Source organism: Lepidochelys olivacea (genome assembly GCF_965140295.1).
Source record: "Lepidochelys olivacea isolate rLepOli2 genome assembly, chromosome: 3".
Taxonomy (NCBI): domain Eukaryota; kingdom Metazoa; phylum Chordata; order Testudines; family Cheloniidae; genus Lepidochelys; species Lepidochelys olivacea.
Window position 1 is genome coordinate 48,944,373 of NC_140413.1, and position 22,508 is coordinate 48,966,880.

Below are 22,508 nucleotides of genomic sequence, written 5' to 3' on the forward strand. Positions count from 1 at the left end.
TTACCTGTTCTGTTCATTCCCTCTGAGACAACGTGGCATTGACCACTGTCGGAAGACAGGATACCAGGCTAGATGGACCTTTGGACTGACCCAGTATGGCTGTTCTTATGTCTCTCTCACCAGCAGAAGTTGCTTCAATAAAAGCTATTACTCCACCCACCTTGTCTATCTAGAATTAAATCTTTTAGAAAGTCTCAGACTTTTTATAGCTTTTGGTAGGGAATTTAAGGAATGAAGAACTCCAGTTACTGTAAGACTAAGTAACCTCTTTCTTCTTGAAATTATTCCCCTCCCCTCTCTCTGCCCCCCGCCACACACACACACACACACTCGGAAGCTTTTTTCCTACTATGTATGTGATAAATTGCCTCTCAAGAGAAATTGACTACTACAATGTAATCGATGTGTTTATAATTATTTTGGTCATTTTTTAAAGTCACCCATGGGCTGGGTCGTCTTGATCTCTTGCCTCTCCTCCAACTAGGCCTTGATAATATTTCATCAAGAGGACAGCACAAACCTACCACGCAGGCCTGGCCAGCTGCTCTGTTTAAATTGTGTGCACTCCATTTTGTGGTATAAGTTCAAACATTCAGAATGCTTTGTCTCTTGACCCTGAAACTAAGGAGTCTTAAACACAATAGTGGATCTTGAGTCCAGAATGTTAATCTCTCTGTCCTACATCTTTGACCCAAGGCCCTAGATTAACATGCCCTAGACCTGTTGTCCATGTCTGATAATACATAAACTAAAAATAAAAGGGTCCTCATGCCCTGAAGCTAGCATAAATCAAGTAGGATGAGATGTGCTGGGGAAAAGAGCCAATACTTCTCCTAGTGAACTATAATTCTACAACTATAAATAAAAATAGTTAATATTATTGTGTAGATTCTGCTGGGCTATCTGTAATTGAGTTGACCTTGATTAACCAGAAATACAGAAAATGGACGATGGATTGCTTCTTTCTAAGTCCAAAGGGAAGTCCATCCATTCCTCCTGTCTCATCTCTTCTGCTCTCTCCTCCACTCTCCAACCCCCCCGTTTCCCTCGAAGCCACAAACTGGAAAGAAGTACAGAATCTGTAGTAACAGGATGGATATGATGTGATCCATATTATAGCAAGTGAATCATATACACTTTTGAAATACATAGAAAATAACGTTGGGGAAGAGAAGTAGACAACACAGAAGAGGAAGACAATGCTGAAAAACAAGGTAGACAAGTGAGCATCACTTTCACTACCTAAAACATAAAAAAGGAGATAGGGGCAATAGCAAGTTTTACTTGTAAATTAAGATTGGGTTGTACTTGTAAATTCAATTAATCTGATTTTAAAGATATTTGTATTCTAGTCGGATGTTAAATGTGAGCAAAAGCACTAACTGATCCCACGTCCAAAAGAAAATGGACTCTCAAGATGTGCCTATAATCCTTCTGATCACTTTTCTTCTATGTAGCCATTTCACCCACTTTTTGTTTGTCTTTATCTTCTCAGGGTGTACATTCTTGGGGCAAGGCCCATGGCTTTTTATATTTGGGAAAGTACCTTGTACATTGTGGGTGCCACATAAAGCGAAAATCACAGAAGAGTTAATTCAGGAAGAGGTGGGAGCAGAATTGTCACCACTAACAGAAGTAAGGTGTTGAGCAGATAGAAGTATATGAGGGGACAATATTTCAAGATGAATAGGCCGAGAGATTTAATAAAGGTGGCGAGTTGGAGAGTTAGTTCAGAAATGGAAACAAAATAATGAAATCAAAACAAGGCAGCAAAGTCAGACAGTTCAATCACCATGGAGTTTGAAGATTTCTAAGATAAGGCTAGGAGAATGAAGATAGCAGTAGAGACAGCCAGGCATCAAAGTCAGAGAGGAAGGTGGAAGCAGCTCCAGGAGAATGTTAGATGATAGCTACCTCTGAAGGAGAGCAGAGAATAGCTGGACTATGTGCAATTCAGAGTTAGAAAAGAGGAGATTCCAAAGACAAGGGCTGAAACAGAAGCAGAGTCAAAAGGAAACAGGGAGATTTCGTTGAAGGCAAAGCAGTGGAAGTTGTAAGACAGAAAAAATATAGGTGCTACCTCATCTACTTCTGCCCAAAGCCTCGTGCCACTGTCGGAGGTAAGCCAGGGTCACCCTTGTTGCACACTACTAACCCAGGGTTTAGGTGCCAAAATAGAAATTTCCATCTGAAATTTGGATGGGTGTGGCAATTGGTAGAGGCCCATCACAGGACTAGAATATGAATATTTTCAAGGAAAATCAGTTTGCAAATCAGACAAAACAACCCTATTAAGGAAATTTGAATGTGTGACAATGTAATTAGTGAACTACTGTAGGCCATGTAACATATATGGAAAAATATTACAAGCAGTCAGAAGATACAGTTCAAGTAGAATGTAGATTAATTTAAACAAATTATTGGTCAGTTAGAAGTATAAATTACATTTAGTGCATTTAATGTTAGTAATGATTTTTTTAAAATTCATCTGTACTGTTGATATGTATTTATGTTGCTGTTCAGCACTGCTGATATGAAAATGTTGCTATTCAGCTCATAGTGTATAAGTGTGCTTTTTTTTTCGTTTGAAGGGAGGAAATTCCATTGCAGACATAATTGTGGTGAATTAAAAGTTTTTCTAAAGGCAGCAATGGAATCATTGAAACATATTCAAAAATAAGATGGCTTGAAGACATTTAGATGGGAGTTTCCAGGGTACAAACAATAGGTAGACTGATGGAATAACTCCAGAGCACAGAAGCCTCTTGTCTGAATACATTATCATGTTACTACATAATTGCTCTAGCCATCTCTTGCTGCTGTTCCTATAAAAGCAATAATAAAACTAATTTAAGTACTTGAAAATGGGGTGCAACTTACTGTTGATTCATCCATTGAGATACGCTACCTAACTTCAAATTTCCTGAAAAGGCAAGGCATGAAAATAAACAAGAAATTTAGCATGACTTTATTTGATTTAAGAAATATGTTTTTTTAGATTAAGAAAACTATACTATGTCTTATTAAAACTACTATAGCCCAACTCCCAATTGCGTAGTAAAGAAAATAGCTGTCTTGTTCCCATTATTCTTCTCAGAAGGTAGATACTTAAAAGAAGTGGACTTCTCAGTGGATTAAAAAAAAAATGAATGGACATAATAGCATGACACCTATTCATGTTACCCAAAACAAAACCAGAATTATCATTCACTGTGGCAAAGTTGAATTTCATAACTATTATAAGATCTCATAACTTCTTGCAAATACTATAGGATATTATTTCCATTATAATATTTGTAACGGTTGTAAAATTCTTCAGTAGCTTCATGGTAACTTTAACAATTGTACCAATATCTCTGTTATCACTGTGTATTCTGTTTGCATGGATACATGACACAATTTATTCAGTCTCCTGTAGAGACAATTTGAAGCCATTTAAAGATGTCTAGATGCAGGTTTGGGGGTTGAAGGAACTTCTGCCTTTTGGACACACGATCTGATTCCTTCAAAATTGTTTTTATAAAAGTCTGGTTATTCCAAATACTTTTCTTTTGAATCTTTAGTTTTGCTTTTCAGTCAGAATACTCTGGATATAGTAACTAATCAATAATGTGAAACACTTACCTAGAAAATCCATGTCTATCGGTAGCATAATAATATTATTTATTTTTATGACCATAGCGCCTCGTACCCCAATCATGGACCAGCACCCCATAGTGCAAGGGGCTGTTCAAACACGAAACAAAAAGACTATCCTTGCACCAAAGAGCTTACAGTCCAAGTATAAGACAACAGAGGAATACAGATGGACTGGGGAGTTCAAGGCAACAATGAAAAATGCATCTATCTAACCTGTCCCAAAGCCATTTTAGTATTACACAGTTGTTTCTATTTACTGCAACACCTGCTTCTCATCATAAAATGTGTTACGCATTAAAAGTAATTTCTATGAGCATGAAAAGGAGCAATGTGAAAAGTATAGCTCAAGTTTTTCACTATACAAAACTGTAAAAGGAATATTAATTTTGTGACAAACTGAGCAATGCAACATGAAGCATGCAAAAGTCCATTTTAGTATAATTGCATGTTCAGATATCATTTTTTAAGTAAATGAAATGTGCATTCATTCTGTGCACAGAATGAGGCAAGTGTCCTGTGGAAAAATAAGTATGCAATCATGTAACTGAAGGTGGTATCTTAATGCATATGCACAAGGAAGAATTGGTTAGTTATTTTCTCAGGACTTTGAAGATACTAACCCATATATAGAGTAACCGCTGAATATTATTGTTTATAGCTACAGTCATTTGCTAAAGAAGCTCCTTCTTATAACATTTTAAAGAATAGTATAGACAGGATGCACTTTATTCTGTTGCTTTCCAAAATGGCACTATGGAAGGATATTGAAGGGGTGCATTTTTTTTTTTTAAAGTCTAGTGTATCGGGTTTAAGACATCTGTTTTTTTTATGGTTTTTTTAGCATGATGTTCTGGACACTTTGCAGCAGTTCAAGTATGAATATTATGAATTGCCAGTAAAATATTATGAATTGTCAATAAGATATATAGTCCAAACAAGTATAAATTTTGATTGGCAGGAAATGAGTGTAAATTGCAACTGTGAAAGTTACCAGTTGTAGATTTGTGATTTTTTTTCTAGATTCTTGCATCCCATTATCTTAAAGTATCATGACTGGTGTGGCCACTGTCGGAAGAGAGGTACTGAGCTAGATGGACCATTGGTCTGATCCAGTATGGCCTTTGTTACGTAGAAAGGAACGGGGGGGGGGGGGGATACAGTAGCTGCCAGAAAGTCTTTTCAGTGGTTTGTGACAAGTAGACAGAAATCGACGTAATTGTAATTAAATCAATCCAGAGAAAAAATTTTACATAAAGAGTTAATTACAACAATTTAAACTTTAATGAGAGTACAGCTGTTCGTTTACATGGTGCTAGTTTCCAGTAGGGAAAAATTGAAAAGTGTTTCATTTCCCAAGTGACATGTACTGCTGTCTCTCAAATTAAAATTTGAACTTGTTCTTAAGGACTGCTGTATATATTATAGCACAGCAATATCAGTAGTTTGCAAATTTATGTAATCTACAGCATATACAAACGGCTATATTGCTGTTACTTTTTCTAAGTTACTTTTCATATATGCATTGTGTACTGAAGAGGTATTTACACTCAAGTTTATTAATTTTATTAACCCATCTTCCATTATTATTCTTTAGTCACTCTTCCAATGAAGTTAAACATTATATTCTGTGTATTGATACTCAAGTGGAATTTGCTAAAATTCAGCTCCTCAATTTAGAACATCAGCATAAACTTTAGAGGGGTCAGACACAAGAAAAAAAAATAGGAGAATGAGCAAAAGCTGTATCCCTTGGGGGAGCAATACAAGATTATGAACTTGAAAGTAAAGTGCTCTCCGAGGTTCTTACCTTGATTCACCCTGACTAACCAGTTAAATGTCAAAAACTGCACACCTCAGGAAAATGGTACTCTGATATGTTGGCATTCAATATATTTTTCCAAGCCTCTTTACCTTAAATTCTCTGAAATAATTGTGCACTATTGTTAAGGAATGTGTGAGCTACTTTGTGTACTCCTAATGAGAATAATCTTTGTTTAAATATTTCACTATGGGCCACTGTTGTAGAATGTATGAAAACTAATGGTTCAAATGACCCTATCTGCTCCATTCCCATAGATTCCAAGGATCTAAGGGACCATCTAGTCTACCTCCTTTGTACCACATAGAACTTCCCCAAAATAATGTCTAGAGATTTCTTTTAGAAAATTACTAATGGTTAATTACCATTACCAATAAAAAATTATACCGTGTTTCCTATCTGAATTTGTGTAACTTCAACTTCCAGTCATTGGATCATATTATACCTTTCTCTGCTATATTGAAGACGCCATAATTAAATATTTATTCCCCATGTAGGTACCTGTAGACGGTAATCAAGTTATCCTTTACCTTCTCTTTGTTAAGCTTACATTGATTGAGTTTCTTGAGTCTATCACTATAAGGCATTTTTTCTAATCCTTTAACCATTCTTGTGACTCTTCTCTGAACCATCTCTGATTTATCAACATCCTCTGGAATTGTGGACAGCAGAACTGGACACAGTATTCCACCAATGCCAAATACAGAGGTAAAATAACCTCTCCTATTTGAGATTCCCTTGTTCTTGCATCACAGGATCGCATTAGCTCTTTTGGCCAGAATGTTGCACTGGGAGGTCATGTTCAGCTAATTATTCACCACAACCTCCAAAATGTTTTTCAGAGTCATTGCTTCCCAGAATAGAGTCCCCCATCCAGTAAGTATGGCTACATTCTTTGTTTCCAGGTGTACACATTTACATTTAGTCATATTATAACACATATTTTTTGCTTGCATCAAGTTTACCAAGCGATCGCAAATGCTCTGAATCAGTGACCTGTCTTTTTCCTTCCTTACCACTCCTCCAATTTTGTGTCATCTGCAAACTTTATCAGTGATGATTTTATGATTTCTTCCAGATCACTGATAAAGATGTTACATAGTGTAGGTCAAGAACCAGTCTTTGGGGGACTCTATTGGAAACATCCATTCAGTGATGAATCCCTCTTTACACTCTTCTTTTGAGATTTTTCATTGATCCAGATTTTAATGCATTTAATGTGTGCCATGTTAATTGTATATCATTCTAGTTTTTTAATCAAAATGTCATGTGGTACCAAGTCAAATGCCTTACAGAAGTCTAAGTATCAACACTATTATGTTTATCAAACAAACTTGCAATCTCATCAAAAACAGATTTCAAGTTAGTTTGACCAGATCTATTTTCCGTAACCCCATGTTGATTGGCATTAATTTCATGACCCTCCTTTAGTTCTTTATTAATAGAGTCCCTTATTAATAGAGTCCCTTATCAGCCGCTCCATTATCATGTCTGGGATTAATTAGAGGCTTGTCAGCCTGGTATCACCCAACTGATTCCATTGACCCTTTTTAAAAATCATCACGACATTAGCTTTCTTCCTGCCTTCTGGAACTCCTCCAGTGCTCCACAATTTATTGAAAATCAAATTAACGATCCAGCTCTCTTAAAACTCTTGGATGCAAATTACGGTATCTGGACCTACTGATTTTTAAAATGTCTAACTTTAGTAGCTTCTGTTTAACCTATTCCAAAGATGATAGTGGAATGGAAATAATGTTCTCATTACCATTATGAGATTGCATTGTCTGCTTTTCCCCAAATACAGAACAGATATATTTAGTGAACACTTCTACCTTTTCTGCTTTGTTGTTATAATTCTACCATATCTATCTACCAATGGACCAATTCTATGTTAGAATTCTTTTTGTTCCTAATGTATTTAAAAAATTCCTTTTTGTTGTCCTTAACTCTGCTGGCCATAGATTTTTCCTTGTGTTCCTTGGTTTCTCTTATTAATTTTCTACAATCCCTAACTTCTGATCAGTATTCCTTATCATCAGCCTCTCCTTTCTTCCGTTTGCTACATATTAGTTTTTCTATTTTTATTTTTACAGCTGCCTTCACTTCCCCTCTGACCCAGGTTGGTTTTTAAACTAGCACAGCATTCTTCCTCAATTGTGGGATTTTGTCTTTTTTGGGACATCTAGTGAGGAATTCTTATCATTCACATTTTTCTGATTAAATTCATCCTCCCAGTAGATATGGCTCATAATTGTTTTCAGCTTTGTGAAATTGGCCCAATTAAAGCATCAAGCATATATATTACTGGTCTGGACTTTATTCTGCTTGCACATTGTAAATGTGGTCATGTCCTGAAGACTTGTAACTACACTACCATTAAATTTTACTTCTGTGATCACTTCCTATTTATCTGTTAGGACAAAGTATAATATAGAATTCACCCATGTTGGTTGCAAGACTTTTTGAGTTAGGAAATTCTCATCTATAATGTTTAGAAATTCCAAGGATGTTTTAATAATGGAAGCCGAAGGTTTCCAGCATATGCCACTCAAATTGAAGTGCTCCATGATTATGCAGGGTTTTTTCCCTACACATTATATATCGATGTGTAAGAAACCAGTCATCCTGTTCTCTAGTGTGATTTCGTGGTTTGTAACAGACACCAACAAATACCCTGATCTTATCCTTTATCTATTAGTACACTGATCCATAAGTGTTCAGGGTCATTAACTTCTGCATTATCAGTGACTAGGAAACAGGTAATGCCATTTCCGCTCTCCTTTTGCCCTCTTGATCCTTCCTAAATATGTTGTAATCACTTATTTTAACATACCAGATTTCAGTAATACCAGCTAGGTCAAATTTATGCTCAAAAATGAGCAATTCCAGTCCATCTTGTTTGTTACCCATGCTACTAACATTAGTGTATAGGCAATCCAGGAATTTCTCTGCTTTATATCTTTTGGTTTCTTGATTAATTTTGTTCTCAACATCTTGATTTTTGTGCTGAGTGCTCACATCTTCCCTCTTTTTACCCTTCCTTTTGTTATTAGTTTAACCCTCTCCTGACTATTCTAGGCAGCCTGTTCCTAAGGAGATTGGTCCTCCTCCTACTGAGGTGGAGGCCATCCAAACTATATAGCCTCCTCTCCTCATGGAAGGTAGACCAATATTCCACAAAACCAAAACCCTGCACCCTATACAACTTACCTAACCAACGATTCTCTTCCAGAATCTTCTGCCTTCTTTTGTTCATGGGACAGGAAGGATCTCAGAGAGGATTGCTTGGACATTATTATTCTTCAGTATGCTTCTGAGGTCCCTGAAGTCCTCTATTATCTGTGAGATATCCCACAATGAAGTGTCATTAGTGCTGATATGAGCCATCACCAGTGGATGATCCTTACCCATTGACTTCAGAAGCCTGTCCAATTTTAGAATAACATCTTGTGTCTTGGCTCCAGAAAGGTAGCATGCTCTCTTATTGTCTGTCTGTTCCTTGTAGAAATGTTCTTTCAATGTTCTGAGTATTGAATCTCCAATAAGGATCATCTTTCTTCTGTGTGTGTGTGTTTGTTTGTTTACAGTTTGGGCCAAGGTGCCATCCACATGCATCCCATGCATCTCTCTATTTCCTTGAGCCTGCTGGATCTTTAGACATGTCTTCCGTAGCTTCCTTGTTGAGGATTTGGTATCTATTTGAAATTTCCAGCTGTGTGGAATTCCTTCTGCTTCTCTTCTTTCTGGTGCCAACAGTCTGCTTATCCTGCTCAATCTCCAACCATGCAGAATGCACGACCTCTTGCCTCTAGTGCAGGGGTGGCCAGCCTATGGCTCCAGAGCCACATGCGGCTCTTCAGAAGTTAATATGTGGCTCCTTGTATAGGCAGTGACTCCGGGGCTGGAGCTACAGGTGCCAGCTTTCCAATGTGCCGGGGGGGAGTGGGGTCACTGCTCAACCCCTGGCTCTGCAGAGGCCCTGCCCCCTCCCCTGAGCCTGCAGTGCACTCGCTCCCCCCCCCCCACCAGAGCCGCCTCACGCCATGAAACAGCTGATCGGGAGGTATGGGGAGGGAGTGGGAGGCGATGGTGGCAGCGGGGCTGCCACTGGGTGGGAGGCGCTGGGAGCCGGGGAGGGGGAGCTGATAGGGGGCTGCTGACATATTACTAAGTCATTATGCAAGGTAGCCTGTTTCCTCTTGTTTTTTCCTACCCCCCCCCCCAGATGTTCTGGTTTAACTTGGATTTTAACTTGAAGAGTGGTCAGTTTGGATGAGCTATTACCAGCAGGAGAGTGAGTTTGTGTGTGTATGGGGGTGGGGGGGATGTGAGAACCTGGATTTATGCAGGAAATAGCCCAGCTTGATTGTCATGCACATTGTGTAAAGAGTTGTCACTTTGGATGGGCTATCACCAGCAGGAGAGTGAATTTGTGTGGGGGGGTGGAGGGTGAGAAAACCTGGATTTGTGCTGGAAATCACTTTAGATAAGCTATTACCAGCAGGACAGTGGGGTGGGAATAGGTATTGTTTCATATTCTCTGTGTATATATAAAGCCTGCTGCAGTTTCCACGATATGCATCTGAGGAAGTGAGCTGTAGCTCACGAAAGCTCATGCTCTAATAAATTGGTTAGTCTCTAAGGTGCCACAAGTCCTCCTTTTCTTTTTGCGAATACAGACTAACACGGCTGTTACTCTGAAACCTGACATATTACTGTGTCTCTTTGGCAATGTACATTGGTAAATTCTCTCTCCTTCTCAGGCTGAGGTTAGCTATCCCTGCTCTAGTGGTTACAAACTGCCAGGCCTCCTGTCTGACTTCCTCGCTCTCCAATTCCTTTGTGGACTGCTCCATTCTTCCTTGAACCAGGGTACTGGTGTTTCCAGAATCTAGTTGTCTAGGAACTCCTCAGCTTCTCTGATTCTCAGTAACGTCTCACTTTACCTTTTCAATTCAAGAATATTTTCTTCTAGCACAGCCACCAATTTGCACTTCATGCATAGCAAATCTCTTCTGTCTTCATGCAGGTAAAGAGATATGGCACATCTGATGGTCATCTTGATATCACATATAGTGCTGAATCTGGAATGAAGCCCTTTCATACTCTCCCTCTAACTCTCTCCGCAACTCCTCTCCTAGCTGCCTCTGTCTGCAAATCTTGAGTTCACCCACTAAGTGACTTTTATACCAAGTCTTCCCTGCTTACCTCAGCTCACCACTGCAGAGTGATTAACCACTCAGAGACTTCAAACAGCTGGGCTGATCAAAGTTCCAAGGGCTAGAGCCTTGCAGCCTTTAACAAGGCAGTGATTAAAGCCCCATGGGCTTACTCATGTCTACACAGCAATTAAACACCAATGGCTGGCCTGGGTCATCTGACTTGGGCTGAGGCTACAGGGCTGTAAAATTGCAGTGTAGATGTTTGAGCTCAGGCTGGAACCTGAGCTCTGGGACTCTCCGAGTGGGTAGGGTCCCAGAACCTGGGCTCCAGCCCAAGCCCAAACATCTGTACCACAGTTGTACTGCCCGAGCCCGAGTCAACTGACATAGGCTAACTGTGGATACTTAATTGCAGTGTAGACATCAACTCGGCCCCATGGACCAGCTACACAGCCTTCTGTCATAGTGTTCAAAAGTTTGAAGTCCTCATTTTTTGTAAAATACCATTACTCCAATTTAAATAAAATCTTTACCTTTTTAGGTCATAATGCAGTTTAATCTCTCTCTCTCTCAAAAGCAATAACTTGGTTTCAGCTTTTTCCATTTTAATGGTTTTGACAAGTATATTTTCGTAGTCCAATATTTCATTCTGTAGAGTAGCTGGAATCACTGACACAATGAGCAGTTCACATGCAAATAATCTGCTTTTAAATATTTTTACCAGTTTGACAAAGGGTATGCCTACAGCATCCGCCATAACTATGGAAAAGAAGGCAAGAGGACTGATTATACACCATTCAGCTGCATGAAGATTATCCTGTCCAATCCACCAAGTCAAGGGGATTATCATGGTGAGTATTCGTAACTGACATGTTCACAGTGCATGGAACCCAGAAGCTCTGGAAGAGAACTGACTGAATGGTTGTATTACTGGCAGAAGTTAGTAGTTCATAGCTTATGCCAATCATTGCTGACAAGTACTCTTACTCTTCTGGTGATTTGACTTATTAGGTCAGGCAAGAGAAATTCATTCAGCTGTACTTCAGTATGCTCTCTACTAAGCTCTTCGCTATTCTTTTCCCACTTCACTTTGTAAGTGTCTTAGAAGCCAGGCACTGAAGTTTCTTACAGCTCTACTTTAAAATTGGTTAGCATACTCCAGTAATATTTCATCCATTTAGTTTTTAATAGGCTAATCCTTCAGCAATAGTGTTCAACTTTGAATCTCATGGTCAGTCTGTTTTAATAAACTAAGATTAATTAAGAAATTTAACATCTCGACTTTACATAGTTCTCTAAATCTGACCAGTCCTCCGTATAGGATGATGCATAAAACTCTCCTCTTCATTAAGTTTCATAAATGTTACACTTCTCCTTGCATGACATTTTTTGGAGGACCTTCTGTTCCTAGAGTAGACCTTTTATCCACCCCTTGATCCTAACTTATTTTGAAAAGACTATGGCAGATAAGTGGTGTCTTGGACTCTTCATCCACTGAGCTGCTATTTGATAGCGTGTGTGTGTAGTGCACTGCATTACGGGGGATACTTTCAAAAGTTCCTAATGAATTAAAGACATTAATTCAATAGGACGTGTGCTCTTCAATCTCTTAGGATATGTCTACACTGCAGATGGAAGTAAGCCTCCCAGCCTGGTTAGACAAATTGTGCTAGTGGGGCTCCTGCTAGCAAGCTAAAATAGCACTGTGGATATGTTGCTGCACTGATAGAGGCCTGGGCTAGCCACCCAAGCTCAAGCCTACCCTATCCCCTGGGTCCGAGTTTGAGTGGCTAGCCTGAGCCTTTCCCAGTGCTGCAGTGTCCACACAACTATTTTTAGTGCACTAGTACAATCCCCACTAGCATAAGCTGTGAGGCTTGTTCCTCGCTGCAGTGTAGGCACACCCTTAGATGCTTTACACACACAACGTGTACTTACTAGTAATAAGTCACTCATTTGACTTTGTGTGCAAGAAAAATTTCTTTTGTTTTCAGTGATGGGATTCTTGAAGATATTTTCACTATGGAATAAATACTATTGTGCCTTTTAAGGATCAAGTCCTCTTTTATGCTAGTTTTCCTATCTGTTGTGTGTGTCCATCACAGCCTAATGTTACTTTTTGTATTTGAGATTACTTTAAATGTAACAATGTGATAGCTGTTTTGTGAGTGTGCCTGTTAATAAGGAACCTAATTAAAACTGCAAAAAGAAAAGGAGGACTTGTGGCACCTTAGAGACTAACCAATTTATTTGAGCATAAGCTTTCGTGAGCTACAGCTCACTTCATCGGATGCATACTGTGGAAAGTGTAGAAGATCTTTTTATACACACAAAGCATGAAAAATACCTCCCCCCACCTCACTCTCCTGCTAGTAATAGCTTATCTAAAGTGACCACTCTCCTTACAATGTGTATGATAATCAAGTTGGGCCACTTCCAGCACAAATTCAGGTTCCCCCCCGCCCCACACACACACTTAGAAAACCTGAATTTGTGCTGGAAGTGGCCCAACTTGATTATCATACACGTTGTAAGGAGAGTGATCACTTTAGATAAGTTATTACCAGCAGGAGAGTGGGGGGGGGGAAGGCATTTTTCATGCTTTGTGTGTATAAAAAGATCTTCTACACTTTCCACAGTATGCATCCGATGAAGTGAGCTGTAGCTCACGAAAACTTATGCTCAAATAAATTTGTTAGTCTCTAAGGTGCCACAAGTACTCCTTTTCTTTTTGCGAATACAGACTAACACGGCTGTTACTCTGAAACCTGTAATTAAAACTGTTTTCCACTCAATGAATGTGAATCTTGGCCTGCTTATGTTGTAGTGCTTTATGTAACTCTAGAGCCTGTAATACCCTGATAACCATACAGTGGAGTAATCTTTTAGAAAAAGAGTAAAACAGTTGCACACATGGGCAATTAACTTCTTTATTAATAAGCTGTTAGACAATTAAGAACAGCTTAGTCAGTCTCTCGGGTGTATTATTGTGCTAACTCTTGGGTAAGTAGCCTTGTTTGTGTGCTTGTTTTCTTTCCCCATCAGGGTGCCCATTCCGCCACAGTGATCCTGAGCTACTGAAGCAGAAGCTGCAGTCATACAAGATTCCTCCCACTGGGATAACTCAGGTAGGGTGTATTCTCTTTGGACTCCTGATTAATGAGGAATCAGGCACTGCCTTTCAGTTTAATTTAATATCCATGTAGCAATGCCATGTACAACTTGTCAGAGTGTAGGTGACATCTGTCGTCTTGTAAAAGAATTAAGTCAGAGTTGTGGCTTTTCTGCATTATTACTTTTGCTGATAATGTTCTCACCCTGCACCTAAACGGAGTCATCCCTTTTTTTCAACTTATTGGCTCATAAATTTACAACATTAGTTATTTTTTGTATTGTGGTGGGGACAATAAGGGATTTAGCACTGTTCTCTTTTAAATTTATTTTACTGCAATTTATTATTAAAGATTCTGAATGAAGCAGTCAGTTAATGGCAGCATTAGTCTTTTTTGGGAATTGCTTTTTAATCTTGTCTGAAAGTGTGAAAGTTACAGTCCTGTGTAATCAATGGAAATTGTGATATGCATTAGTCACTGTGCTATGTAATATAAAATTCTAATAATCCATTAGTTCCAACATATATTTGTTTTAATATTTGACTCATTGTACTGAACTACCTTAATCAATAAAAGTACGTTATACTGTTCTGCAAAACCTTACAAAGATTCAGTACCTTCTTAAAAGGGAGCACTAATAAAATGTTGCTGCAAACCTGATGTAACTAAGAGATGTTGAAAGAATAAGAATATTTTGACACTGGGGAGGTGGTTTCTTGTACTGTTGGGCTGGCTCAGGAGCTGGTTGTGTAAAAGGACAACCAAGTCCCTTGCTGTAGAAAGCCAAATGGATCACAGAGCTCAACTGAGAAAGTCCAGCAGAGAAGTTTAAAAAAAATGTACTTTAGATGGCCAAAACCCATTTTAAGGCTATAATCAACAGAAAATATTTTTTTCTTCCCTCATAATGTGAAAGGTAAGGAATCTGGCATACACACGTAGTTGAACTAGTTAGAGGAAAATTTGAAAGCCCCATTGATGTGTGTTCCTTGGATGCCTGCTGCAGAAACGGTCAGTGTACAGATTAAATAGCAATAGTTCATAGTATTTATGTGTAGGCATACATATCCTTAGCCAGTTCTGGAAGGCCCCAAACTGGTGGTCCTCTCTCACAGGACTATATTTTGTTTTGTTTTTATTTTTATTAATCCAGGTAAAAGTAATATCCCCTAATGAAAGACCTTGCCCTACAAGTTGCAAATCAATAGCCGGATGTCTTTTTGGCATTAGGCCAGTAAATAACACATTATTTATTTGTCTTAAGCACATATCAGCTATCAGTGATACCTTCATTGAGTTTCTTCTCTTGTTATGTGCTTCAAATCTTGGTGCCAGTTGAGATTTTTCCAACAATTGATCATTGAAGACATTGGTGGGAAGCAGCCACTTAGTGGACCTTTGGTACGTGTTAATATGGTTCATCTGAGATTACTGATCCTATGTACTTGGATGAGGGAAGAGTTTCTTTATATTAATGCAATCTACTTGTATTATTCTCAAGGTGAGTCTACACAGTTTTTGTACCACTTTAAATGTATTTGTTTGAAACTGGTATATTTAAAGTGCTACAAGCCCCTAGCATGGATGTAATTATACTGTTTTTATTATATTTTAATTATATTTGTAATATTTTAATTTTAAAAGTAAATTTCCAAGAATAGGCTATACTGGTATAAGACATATTTATACTGATATAACTGCATCCACATTAGGGGTTAACTAATTACGTAAAAAAAATCACCGCCCTTATTGAACTAGTTAAATTATTAAAAAACAAAAAAAAACAACCCCTGTGTAATCTAGTTGGGTAGGCAGTTCCTACCCATTGCTGGAGTTCAGGGGAGGGAATGGGGGCTACAGTCTAAAGAAACAGTATTATTTACAAGTCTGATAAAATTTCAGCTAGAAAATAATATTTTCGGTTGTGAAGAATATCAATAGGAAACACTGATATGTGACAAAAGCAGAGAAGGTAAAATGATTGATGGAAATGTAAATATGAAATTAAAAACATTTGGGGTAAACTTTGAGTTGTGACCGGGGATTTAGAGCTTCCCAATTCACAAAACATATCAAAGTTGTTCAAATAAGTCCCCCTCTATAGCTTTGAAAATATACCCTTTAAGGTATACTTTCAAAGCTGTGTGCAGAAATAGGCATATGCATGGGAGTATGTTTCCATAGGCTCAAACCTCAAATATATAGGACAAAGATAAAAGGTCATGGAGCAATATGTGAATGTTTCAGGTCACTGGTATATACTGTTCTCTTTTCCCCAGTTAAAATCAGTTAATCATGTAGAGCATAAGGTTGGATTCCAAATGTTCTATACTTTTACATACGGGTACCTCAGATACAGGTAAGGGAATTTCATCTACAGCTGTAGATCAATTAATAATTCCTAGATTGTGCTTTATGACACAGTTCTTTGAACTAACATGGACTTAAAGGCTGTTGTTTTTCCATATTGGGTTTTGTCAGAAATTGCCAGAGAAGCATTTGTACAAGAAATCAAAAAATTTAAATTCGTACACTAACAGTATGAACAGCCTACTGGCATCTTCTGCCATTTAAAGAGTTGTCCCATGATGTACTTCCCAGGGTTTGATTAGAATGTAATCACACATGGCACATCTTAAACTCTAGCTCAGTTTGATAGACAACAAGCGATAATTGCTCTCCATGGGTAAGTACAAAAAAGTATTGTTATCCACTCTAATAAATTCTATAGAATTAAAATGTTTTAGCGTGATACATGCTTAATATTTATTTTCGGTGATATGGTTCTTTGTACTAATTTAGTGTCTTGCAAAGTACTTCAGCTGTCAGTGAAGTTCTAAAAAGTTGAACATTCTATTCTGAGTCCATGTAGAGACTATGTAGTGCCCATCTTTAAAAAAGGGAAGAAGGAGAATCCAGGAAACTACAGCTTCACTTCAGTCCCCGGAAAAATCATGCTGCAGGTCCTCAAGGAATCCATTTTGAAGCACTTGGAGGACAGGAAGGTGATCAGGAACAGTCAACCTGTGTTTACCAAGGGCAAGTCATGCCTGACCAACCTGATTGCCTTCTATGATGAGATAACTGGCTCTATGGATATGGGGAAAGTGGTGGATATACCTTGACTTTAGGGAAGCTTTTGATACGGTCTCCCACAGTATTTTTGCCAGCAAGTTAAAGAAGTATGGATTGGATGAATGGACTATAATTAGATAGAAAGCTGGCTAGATCGTCTGGCTCAACGGGTAGTGATCAACGGCCTGATGTCTAGTTGGCAGCCGGTATCAAGCGGAGTGCCCCAGGGGTCGGTCCTGGGGCCTGTTTATTTCAACATCTTTATTAATGATCTGGATGATGGGATTAATTGCATGCTCAGCAAGTCTGTAGATGACACTAAACTGGGGGGAGTGGTAGATATACTGGAGGGTAGGGATAGAGTCCAAAGTGACCTAGACCAATTGGAGGATTGGGCCAAACGAAATCTGATGAGGTTCAACAAGGACAAGTGCAGAGTCCTGCACTTAGGACAGAAGAATCCCATGCACTGCTACAGGCTGGGGACCGACTGCTTAAGCAGCAGTTCTTCAGAAAAGGACCTGGGGATTACAGTGGAGGAGAAGCTGGATATGAGTTAGCAGTGTGCCCTTGTTGCCAAGAAGGCTAACGGCATATTAGGCTGCATTGCCAGCAGATCGAGGGAAGTGATTATTCCCCTCTATTCAGCACTGGTGAGGCCACATTTGGAGTATTGCATCCAGTTTTGGGCTCCCCACTACAGAAAGGATGTGGGCAAATTGGAGAGAGTCCAGCGGAGGGCAACGAAAATGATCAGGGGGCTGGGGCACATGACTTATGAGGAGAGGCTGAGAGAGCCGAGCTTATTTAGTCTGCAGAAAAGAAGAGTGAGGGGGGATTTGATAGAAGCCTTCAACTACCTGAAGGGGTTTCCAAAGATGATGGAGCTTGGCTGTTCTCAGTGGTGGCAGATGACAGAACATAGAGCAATGGTCTCAAGTTGCAGTTGGGGAGGTCTAGGTTGGATATTAGGAAAAACTATTTCACTAGGAGGGTGGTGAAGCACTGGAATGGGTTACCTTAAGGAGGTGATGGAATCTCCATCCTTAGAGGTTTTAAGGCCCAGCTTGACAAAGCCCTAGCTGGGATGATTTAGTTGTGGTTGGTCCTGCTTTGAGCAGGGGGTTGGACTAGACGACCTTGAGGTCTCTTCGAACCCTAATCTTCTGGGATTCTATGAAAATGCCCTTTGTTCCCGTAAGGGTGGATCCTATGAAATTAGGATTTCCAACAGAAAGGCAAAAAAATGAAAGAAAATAAATGACATTTCTGTCAAAAAAAAACCAAAGGTGGAAACCTGTACTATACAAGCTATGCTGAGAAACACATTTAAGACTTGTTTTAGTTTGGTTTAATAAAATATAGTCCACATATATATGGATTTATTCTTCAACAGACGTATACATAAATGTCTATAAATGGGTATAGATAAGATTTTTTAAAAAAAAATATTGTGTATGCTGACTTTTGAGCTTATATTGTGCCTATGAGATGTAGCATTCTTCTTTGAGTGATTGCACATGTGCATTCCACTCTTGGTTTGCACATGCCCATGGGGGCACTTGAACGCCCTCTGCTTCCATGCTCCACTGGCATCAGTTTAAAGGGCCCCACCCACCCTGAGTCCCCTCAGTTCCCTTTTACCTCCCATGATGGTTTCTGGAGATTAGGAGTGCATGTCTACCCTTTCCTGGATGACTGGCTAGTCAGAGCTCAAGTTATATCTAATGTTCATCTTAGTCAGTTAACCTTAAGGCCTTAGGACCACTGATCAGTGCAGACCAGTCTATCCTTTGCCTGGTGCAGATGCTAGAGTTTACAGGGCTCTGTTGAATGCTACCCAGGACAGAGCATTTCTCCCAGAGTCAAAAATCCAATCTATTCAATCTCTCATGATAGACCTCAAGATTCATCCAATCACAGCAACCTGAAACTGGGTGTGGCTCCTAAGGCACATGTCCTTGTGCACATATGTAGTTCAACCCACCAGCCTACACCTCAGACCCCTTCAGACATGGCAGGCCTCCGTGTACTCGCCAACCTGTCTGCATCTGGACACTGTACTCACAGTATCTTTTCAAGTTCTAATTTTGCTCAATTTGGTGGTTGAATCCTCTGAAAGTTACTGCAGGCATTCCCTTCCTCAGCCCTCAACCCTGAAGCATAAGGAATTAACTCTGACATTTACATCAAGTACTTGTTATGTGACTTACATTCAGTTCACCTTTTGGATAGATCAGGCCATTGCTGCATCTTTTAGAGGAGTTTTTTAATATTTTTTTTAAAAAGTTCAGAATATGGCCCTAGAAAATCATGTGGCTAAATGGACACCTGTCATAGGGTTGTGTAGCATTAGACTTTATATTTGTAATCTCTTAAAATAAATATATTTCTGTATCCGTATAAAACAGTGTTCTCCAAACTGTGGGCATGACCCCTAGCGGGACACGGAGGAACATTCGGGTGGGGGGGCGCTCAGTGGGGCCTCGGCTAGCCCCTACGGAGGGGTGGGGAGGGAGCACCAGCCAACTCCACTCTGCTGCCAGCTCTGCTGTGGCTCCACACCCAGCTGCGGCTCTGGCTCCGGCCCAGGACTCTGCTCCTGGCCGTGGCCCCAGCCCCAGCCCCAGCCGTAGCTGGGCCCTGGCCTGGCCATAGCTCTGCAACCCCAACTGGTCCTGCTCCCCGCCCCAGATCTGCCCCCAGCCGTGGTCCTGGCCTTGGCTCTGGGCCCAGCTCCGGCTCTGGGCCCAGCCTTGGTCCATGGCCCCATTCCAGGCCGTTCCCCCAGCTGCAGCCGTGGCACCTACTGTGGGCCCAGCCTCTGCTCCCAACTGTGGCTCCCCAGGGTGGTTTGGGGGTGTGGTGAGGACAGGAGTAAGAGGGGGCACAACATAAAAAGTTTGGAGATCACTGTTATAAAATGTTCATGAGAAAAGTATGTGATCTTTACTAAATGTCAAAATACCAGATTATTAATCAATAAGAAAATAATGTCAAGATTCAAGTATATGTGAAGGTAAATGCCTGACAGCATGTGTCATGCTGAGTAAGATTGCAGTACACTGGTTGCAGATATCAGACAGAAATGAATTTGATGGTGAATAAATGGCTTTGGATTGTGGGCATCTCAAAATCTCTAGTAAGCGAGAGGGCTTTCTTGAGAAAAAAACCTGACTTGATTGTTTCTCAACGTAAGCACCACACACAAAAAAAACCAAAACCAAAAAGTAGTAAGTCAGTGTCGTTTTAACTCTTGTCCGGGTTTATTATTCCATAGTAATACACACAACAACAACCAGGACATTCATGTGTACTAAATAGCAAAGTTAATCATTATTTATTTCCAAGAAAAGGAATGTGTGTGGGGGGAGGAAAACAAAAGGATATCTGATTTGGGCTTTTACTATCCTGAGGTAGGGCAATAGTCTTGTGGCTAAAGCAGAAAACCAGAATTCTGATAATTTGGGTTCTATTCCCAGCTCTCCCATAGACTGCCTTTTTGTCACTTATCTCAAAATCTTTATAACTTATTTTGTTGCATCTGTAAAATGGGGACTAATAATATTATCCACCTTTAATACAGGGTTTCTGCTTAAAGTGTTTGAATCATTATACTTTTTGGTTTGCAGTGCATATATATTCTCAGTTACTAAGGCTGTTATAATTCTAGTCAATAGAATTAAAGCAAAGATACTGGTTAAATCATTGGACTCATGGTGTACACCCTCTTGTAAATCTGAAGTGTTTTGAGGGATGGTGAGTCTTAATACTGGTTGGAGGCAGTGCGAGTGATATGGTTGCATATTTTCATGAAATTACTTCTACAGTAAAAATAAAACTAATGGCACGGTACTTGGTAGGATTTACTTCTCTGATTATGGTTTCTAAAGATTACAATGAATCCTAGAGTAGTTTTAGAACATTGGCTGAGAGGTTTTGTTTATTTAAAAGCACTGTCTTTTTTCCTTGCTTCTGAAGAATTTTGCTCTCTTGTTCTCAAGTTGTTTCAAGACAGTGTTTTTGTGTATTGTGGTGGTGTTGATAAGAGATGACAGGGTTTCACTTTTATATTTTTTTATTGTCAAAGCATATTAATATGTGTTTATATTAGAAAGATAATTTATGCATTTGCTGTTACACTTAAAATGAAAAAGTTAAATAATTAAAAGATTTGATTAACTCTTTGCCTAATGAAGTAAAATGCTTAATATTAAAGTGGAAGACAAAGATCTGAAATCTTTTACTAACTAAAGTATTATTTCTTATTCTAAATTATTGTGAATATACATTAAGAACAAAAGTTCATGAACAATTGATGTTATTGTTTTTAGACCCAATTGAGTTAACACAAAATTATCATGGTAAAACATGATTTACCATTGGGTGTTCGTTAAGATTTCTTTGGCTCTTCACATTTTAGGCATTGACTGCCTTACTTTCAAATTATGATCCCAATCTACCATTAATGAGGGCACACTTTGAAACATTTCAGTTGAACCTTCTTGTTCACTGAACATATCCCCAAAAAAGCAGAGATTCTCTCTCTAGCCTCTAGATTATATTTATACTACTATTGCAAAGAAGTTTACTTTTGCATGGGACTATGTTTTTAAGATACATTTGGAAACAGTTCAGAAATCTGTTAGAAAACTGAACTTTTGTTGTTGTTAGTATTCAGTAAATCGAGTAGGTTAAAAAAACAAAATAGGATACCGTAGATACTTGCTACCAAGAAAACTTTTAAAAGGTATTAAACCTGCATGCTAGCAACTGTACATCATTTGGATGCCTCAGGAGGTTGGTTAAGCACCACTGTCTGAAGATTTTTAAGCAGTTATTGTCCATACTAAATCTAGAAACTGTAAATAGTTTTTAATGATTAAATGTTTCAAAGTGGACAGTATACGAGACTTAAAAGTAACACTGAATCTGGGGAACTTTATAGCAAAAGATAAATCTTAAAAGGTAAGTGTTCATATCAATACAAACGACTAAAAGTTCATAAGATTTTTTTTAGTTAGGAAATATTTATCAATAGAAGATGACACTCAGCCTTTCCATTATTTTATGAACAGTAACTATGTTTTAAGAGTACCTCTTCCCCATTTTATCTCACATTACACCTCTACCGTATATGAACAGCATTTTGATTGTTACATTTAGTTTGTGATTCTTCATGTATTGCTAGACGTTGGGTGCATCCTTAAGCACAAATGATCTTATTGATTTTAGTGGGACTAGTCATGGTGTATAAAGTTAAACACGTGTTTGCAGGACCAGTCCGTTAAATACTAAATCCTCTTTGCAAGCATAAAAATGATATGCTGGCCACTATGTGATGTAATTTCCCCTGCTCAATCTTCAGGCCTTTCCTAGCATATATTGTTTGCAATCACTGTTAATATAACTAGCACCACAGGTGGGTGAGGTAGAGTAGAGCAGCATTTAAAGTGAAGTTGGCTAAAATCATATTGGGGGTAGCGGGAAGGGGAGGGATAGGGATGGACAACGTGGAAGGGGAAAGAGATGACCAAAAAAAAAAAAAGAGGCCTGAGAAAATATATGAAAAAAATGCAAAACCAGTCTAATGTATTTGAACAGCACAAGGGAGACTAAGAAAGATTTTATACCATATAGAACCCTAAAAAGCACATTTGAAAATATTTTTATCCAGTCTTTCTAAGTTTAAAACAT

At 39.0% G+C, this 22,508-nt stretch overlaps 1 protein-coding gene across 6 annotated transcripts in view; it reads left to right on the plus strand.

Annotated features, from left to right (window-relative positions):
- PRIM2 (DNA primase subunit 2) overlaps positions 1–22,508 on the plus strand; it is a 306,979-nt gene that overhangs the window by 239,171 nt on the left and 45,300 nt on the right. For all 6 annotated transcript variants that reach the window (XM_084623651.1, XM_084623647.1, XM_084623652.1 and 3 more), the window contains 2 exons: positions 11,348–11,474; positions 13,669–13,751. In XM_084623651.1, coding sequence (XP_084479777.1) covers positions 11,348–11,474; positions 13,669–13,751 — 210 coding nt within the window. The remainder of the gene's footprint in view (positions 1–11,347; positions 11,475–13,668; positions 13,752–22,508) is intronic.